The following is a 6,318-nucleotide window of genomic DNA, read 5'->3' as shown; positions in this document are numbered from 1 at the left end:
AACTTGCATAGGGAAGCGCTGACGAGCTGATGCTTGACAAAGTCTTTTTTCTACATATACTGCAGTCCAGTGCGTCTCGATACTGCAATTTCCGAGGCCTTAACGTTGAAGCTTTGAATGACAGAGCGTTAACCGTTGAACTCTGAGGGTGTTTCAGGGTATAGAATAACACAAGGAATTAGGCGTATGCCATCTCTGATATACTTAGCATTTTGTTTCCCGTCTTCATAACTAGTAGTCCCAGGTTTTTTTTTTTTTTTGAGAAAAATACGGAAGAGCAAGAGGTTCGCCGCGGAGATATGAACTCTCGAGTGCCTACACGCATTTCTGTTTCTGCCGACTTAAATTGAGTAAAACGTGTGGGATGCTCCGGAAATATGTCTCTGCATTAGCAGAGAGAATGTAAAGTTACTGTGCAGTGCGTCTATTTATTCCTGTAAATATTTTAATTACTGCTCTTCTTTTTTTTAATTTTGCAAACTTCGCGTAGGAATCTTTAATGTGTGCCGAAATCTCGATCGAACACACGAGTGGTTTCGCTTTTCGCCTCCGTCACAAAAGCGGATGCACTTAATTTCATTTCTCTTTGCAGGTTTACGCGCCCTTGTGAGGTGTTCATCGTGTTTATACCAGTAACGGCCGGTACCCTGGCCCTCCCCCCTAATTTGCATAGGAGAGTTACCTTAGGTGTCCCCCCCCCCCCCTCCCGAAAAAAAAATCCTGGGTACGTGCCTGCAGAGAGCAGCAAATACCCGCAGTGGTGTATTTACCAGCGCTTTCCCACGATTTCCGCTTCGTGCGAGCCCTAAGCATTACGCTCGCTGATGATGATGAAACCAGTGACCATTGCCACCGAGTTTGGTGGAAGCATCATTGACAGATTTCCGATCTTCACACTCTGCATAACTTAAGGAAAATCTTAAATACACATACATGTAAGCAGTTTGTGTGACTAAGGCTGTAACGGGACAAGCTAGTTGTTTTCGTCGACGACTTTAAGATTAAAATTGCTAAACAAGACGGAGTAGTTTCTGGCTTCTGTCTTGCACAACTTTGGGCGTGCATGCTACAACGACCTCAGTCAAACAACCGCACAATACAGAGGCGTTTCGGATTGGTCTTGGCAACAAGCCGATTGCCCTTGCGTAAACACGAAACCAACGAAGCACTGCATATCCCAGCCCGAAGGCGTAGTTGTTTCGCAACCGATTCGCTGGACACCCACTGTCAGAGAGCCAGGATGACGAGACTTTTTTTTTGCCTTGGGATAAACATTGTCATGTTTCATTTCACAAAAACAAATATTGGATCTTTTTAGAGATCACCGAACCAGTACCAGCCCCTGAAAACAAAAAAAAAAGAACGCCTCTTTGTTCTAGAAAGACGCGTACTGTCATTATTGAACGGGGAGCCCGCAGCTCCGTTAACTGGCCTTGAGATAGCTTTCACTGCCGGCCTCCGGCATTGTGTATTCTGCGCATGATGCCAATAAAGTTCATTTTTTATTTTCCTTGTGGCCATGGAATTTTTTGGAGGCAGTCAGCTTCCATGATTCCATGAACGTTCCCCTCTGACGCCCAGTGTACGTGCTCCGGGTGAGCTTCGTGCAATAAGCAATGCACCGCCTCCGGCGGTGAGCAAGCGGAGTGGGCAGCACTGCTTCGACCCTTCACATCCGGAAAGCCGCCGAGCGGGAGGCAACCTGCCGACGCGTCTCACAACGCTTGCCGGGATGAAAGTTCCGGCACACTTCATGGCTTGTTTACCGATAACACTAAATTAACATGACGTGGGCGAAAGGAGTGCAGCCAATCAACTGCACAGACATTCTTTTGTACATGGGAACAGAGCACATCAGCTACGAAGTTAAGCTTTTTGACGGGGAAAGATGATAATGGGACAGGAGAGCTGTCCCCTCGCCCATCCTCACTCCGTGCTTGACGGCCATTTCTTCTGCAGTCATAAATTGAGAAATTGCTCATTTATAATGGCCAGCTTAACGACGTTCGTGGAGACGGTGGCAGGTGAGCGACTAACTATACCGCGCCTAGGAAAACCTGAGTACGCTGAGTGCGCGCCGTTTCTCCGCGCTGACAAGTTGGGGAAGAAAATCTTCTCTCCTGTGACATCCGCAGTAGGTTGCTGCATGTTTCTTAATGCGGAATCCCTCGATTTGCTCAAAATGGCGCTCTACTTCATAGCAGTTGGCTGGCAGTAATTGAACACACTTTATTGGCCCTTCAAATGGGAAGGGAAGACGAAGCCCGTACTCTGATGCAGAAAACACAAACAGAGGGCCGTGGACTCGGCATCAGCTCTGCCGACAAACTGGAGCTGGTCCTCGGATTAGGCGCTGTCCAGGATAAGCCTTTAAAGCTTCCGAGGGGGATTAGGGCGAGAGGGAATGGCGGGCGGCGATTATGGCGGGTTGTGTTTTTGCGTGCAAAGGAAGCCAGGTTTTTCGGACAGGTTCGGGAGAGTTTGGACGACTGCTACAGGTCCCGTCCATGCCGGGGTTAGGGCAATCCCGGAAACACGGAAGAATGCCCGTTGGGTCAGGGATTGAGAACAGGTGCAGGCACGAGGCCCAGGGTGCGGTCTCCGAGCCCGACAACGTGCTCGACGGCGTCGTCGCCGCTGCGGAACTTGCACTTGGGTTGCCGGTATTTGCCGGTGTAAAACAGGTAGAGACTGACCGCTCACACGACTGCGTTTGCGTGGTGTTTTCTCAGTATCGTCTGCTGTGCCATGATGAAGAGTCTGAGGACCGGATGGCGATTTACATGTAGTTTCTTGTCGATTATTTCGACAGAGGAGTTCAGTGCGTCGGGTACTGCCTCCACCGCTGCATTTCGGCTGTTGCTGCTCCTCCCGCGCAATGCTGAAGGAGCGCCGTGTTGCCGAGACTAGACAGCTGCATTCCAGTTAGACCTAGGAAAGCGGCATGAGCTTGCTCATTGTCCTGTTCCTCGAGTCGGCCGGGGCCGCCATAACATGGGCATTCGTAATCATGTACTGGTGTCCGGAAGAAAGGTTGAGCCGTATCTACTCTGCCTTCTTCAAGACGGCAGACTGATCTAAAGCGATTATGACATGAAGGGACATGGGAGCTGCACTGCTGAATCCATGGCTGCGATCTCTTGCCTTCGTATTGTTCAGGTTCTGGCGTGGCTTGTTTCCTGCCTCCGCAGGAGCACAGTAGCTGCAGTTCGCCGCTCTCTATCTCGGGGGAGGCCGAAAGCAGCGACAGCATCTACCAGAGCGCCCATGCCGAATGCGTGGTCATCAGTGCCTTTCTTCAAGTTAACTCAAGAGCCACATCGTTTGAAGCAGCACCATCGCAACAGGATATTAGAAGCCCCCTCGTCTGGCGACACTTCAGTGGGCATGAGAGCGGCACTGCTGAACTCATGGCTGACATCTCTTGTCTTCGTCTTGTTCAGGTCTGTCGCGCAACCTCGTTATATGCCAAGTGTTCTAGCAATCGTAGTTTACTGCTGCTCCCATGCCCAAGTGTTGTGTGTGTTCTCATCACAGAATGATCTGATGTACAGTGCTCACGGATTGAAACGCAACACTGCGAGCGCGTGGCCGCGTGGCCGCCGGCACATGCAGCGCCGCCCGTGGATGCCCGTGGAAGCGAGGTGTTGCATTGTGGTATACCGCGAGGGTGAGAGCGGTTTGCCCGTAGGCTTTCTGCTTCCGGTTGCTAATGAGCGGGACTGTGGTTCCCCGCGGCGACAGCGGGGCGCTGTAAGACTGGAGCGCGTGTGTGCGCCGACGGGAGTCGCCCGGCGGTGCGCGCAGCCAATTTCGCGATATCGTCTGCTCGCGCGCTCTTCTTACGCCTGCCGTTCCGATGCGGCACAGATAATGTGCGTTTAAGGCATGGTCACGCTTATCTGAATAACACGAACGTCTGCACAAAGGAATAGCAAACTTTATTCCAGGATGATGCAAACTAAAAAAAAGAAAAAAAGGAAGGACGCATTTTTTGCAAGCACGTTGGCGTGTAGTATTTCGTTAGGGGCATTAGTATTGCGTCGGCTCTCCTCCCGCGGCCACGACGGCAGCCATTCTGCGTGCAGACTGTCGTACAGGCTGGTGGCGAAACTGAAGCACGCCGCCAGCCTCTGCCATTCCGCGTGCACCGCCGCCCATAGGTCGTTCGCAGAACACCGTTGCGGTGGACAGCGAGGAAGGGCTTTCTTTATTTCCGCCCAAACGTTTTCGAGGATGTTCATGTCCGCACCTTGCGGCGGCCAGTCGAGCACCATCACACACACACCTCTCCGACAGGTGGTTGGAAACGCATGCAGCAGTGTGGACGAGGCTGCGGTCATGTTCGTAAAAAAAAAAAAAAAAACGCCGTCGGGAAACGGTATGTCCTGCGCGTACGGCAACATGATAGTGTCCAGCAGGTCTTTATAAATGGCAGCGTTGAACCGGCCATCCAGGCGTACTAGTGGACCCAAGCCGTCTTTGGAGATGGCACCCCACACGCGCACTCCGCACCGGCCGCTGCTGGCAACACGCTGGATATATGGAGGCGTCGAACCTGGGTAAAGCAGGCACAGCAGAATACAATATAATTTTAGATCACAGCGACTCGTGAAGACATTGCATTACCGCGATAATGGTTGGATGCGCGCCTGCGTGTTGCCCAGGGGGTAGGGAGCGCCGGTTCGTTAATCTATGCGAACTGCGTGCATGAGCCGCTGCCCACAAAAATCTTCAAAGGGTGTCAGTTTGGCCGAGTGTGCAAGATGATTATCGGACTCCGCCACGAATTGCGGAACAGTGCAAACCATTCCAAAAGCTGCAGCTGCCGCAAAGCGTGAGAGGCAGTCAGGGACCCTTTAACTCGCGTTCTACTATTAAAGGCGAAGCTGACGCGTGAAGATTTTTTTTTCTTTCCGCGCAATCGCAGTAGCGCTAATGTCAAGGCGACGACAAACGGCGCTGGGGAAACCGTTATCAGGCATACTCCGTTTCTTCGTAGTACAACATGCGCTGGCGCAGCTCGACATCTCTGTAGCGAATCGCGGTTACGCTGACTGAACGCAGTTACAAACAATTTTCCTCACGAAAAGGAAGAACCATGCAGAGCATTCGGTTGCCCGTCTATCACATACAACGTGAATATGCACAAACCGAAAATTGTACGACCTACCTAGTGTTCTCCGTCCTCCAGACGCGCGGCCGTTGGTCGAATCGCGTTGTGAACGTCGACTCGTCCGTAAAAATGACGCTGCGCCACTCTTCCGCCGTGCAAGTCTGATGCTCACGCGCTAACAGCAGCCTTCTGCTTCGGTTCTGGGCAGAAAACAACGGCTTCTGAGCCGCCACACGGCTTCGAAGGCCCGCAGAGTGCAGACGCTCACGTATCACTTGCGTGCTGGCCGCGAGCCTCAGGTCGTTGCGGATTGCTTTTGCAGTCAGCTTCGGGTCCTGCCTTGCCGCTGCAACGATGCGGTCGTCGTCGGAGTCGTTTGTCGCTCTCGGTCGATGACCTCGGGGCAGGTTCTCCAAGCGACATTCCGTTTTGTACGACCGCACAATCCTGTTTATCGAAGAGCGGGCGTGCCCAGTCGCATCGGCAATGTCCTGATCCTGGAAACCTGCTTCAGACAAAGTCACTATCTGCAAGCCTTCCGCCATGCTAATCCCCGGCATTTTTGGTTGGGAATGATTGGCGCCATGGCGTGGTGTACACGTTATATAGCTATCTGGATCCGGCTTAAATTCCCTGATTACGTGGCCAGTGAAGTAGGCGGTGTAGAAATGGTCAGGTGACCAACTACACGCCTTGTGGTTGGTCGCTGAACAAGTGAAGTACCGATACAGAAGACACAGACACAAAAAATTGAAATAAAGACAAACACTCAGCGGCGAAAGACAAGTGACGGTCAAGGAAAGACAAGCGTTGATGGACACCTGACCATATGTACGCCGCCCACTTTACTGCCCACGTAATCAGGGAATTTGAGCAGGATAGAGATAGCTATATAACGTGAACACCACGCCATGGCGCCAATCATTCCCAACCAAAAATGCCGGGGATATAGCATGCATGCTATGGCGGAAGGCTTGCAGATAGTGACTTTGTCTGAAGCAGGTTTCCAGGATCAGGACATTGCCGATGCGACTGGGCACGCCCGCTCTTCGATAAACAGGATTGTGCGGTCGTACAAAACGGAATGTCGCTTGGAGAACCTGCGCCGAGGTCATCGACCGACAGCGACAAACGACTCCGACGACGAGCGCATCGTTGCAGCGGCAAGGGAGGACCCGAAGCTGACTGCAAAAGCAATCCGC

The 6,318-nt window shown here is 52.1% G+C and overlaps 1 protein-coding gene across 1 annotated transcript; it reads right to left on the bottom strand.

Moving 5' to 3' along the window:
- Positions 1 to 2,555: 2,555 nt before the first annotated feature.
- Positions 2,556 to 5,661, bottom strand: LOC144180102 (uncharacterized). The gene is made up of 3 exons (XM_077708504.1): positions 5,385 to 5,661; positions 4,399 to 4,558; positions 2,556 to 2,691 (listed from the first exon to the last, which is right to left on the bottom strand). Exons 1-3 carry the CDS (start codon positions 5,659 to 5,661, stop codon positions 2,556 to 2,558), a joined length of 573 nt encoding a protein of 190 aa, XP_077564630.1.
- Positions 5,662 to 6,318: the final 657 nt, after the last annotated feature.

This window comes from Haemaphysalis longicornis, unplaced genomic scaffold, assembly GCF_048455015.1.
Source record: "Haemaphysalis longicornis isolate Haplotype H1 unplaced genomic scaffold, Haemaphysalis longicornis Haplotype H1 scaffold_4, whole genome shotgun sequence".
In the NCBI taxonomy this organism is placed as follows: domain Eukaryota; kingdom Metazoa; phylum Arthropoda; class Arachnida; order Ixodida; family Ixodidae; genus Haemaphysalis; species Haemaphysalis longicornis.
The sequence above is the reverse complement of the archived record's forward strand: the minus strand, read 5'-3'. Positions and strand labels throughout refer to the sequence as shown.

Coding starts and splice junctions, on each gene's coding strand:
- LOC144180102 (XM_077708504.1), bottom strand. CDS start 5,661: ATGGCGGAAGGCTTGCAGATAGTGACTTTGTCTGAAGCAGGTTTCCAG. Junction 4,559..5,384: donor GGCCAGCACGCAAGTGATAC/GTGAGCGTCTGC, acceptor TGCTTTACCCAG/GTTCGACGCCTCCATATATC. Junction 2,692..4,398: donor CTGGACACTATCATGTTGCC/GTACGCGCAGGA, acceptor GTGAGCGGTCAG/TCTCTACCTGTTTTACACCG.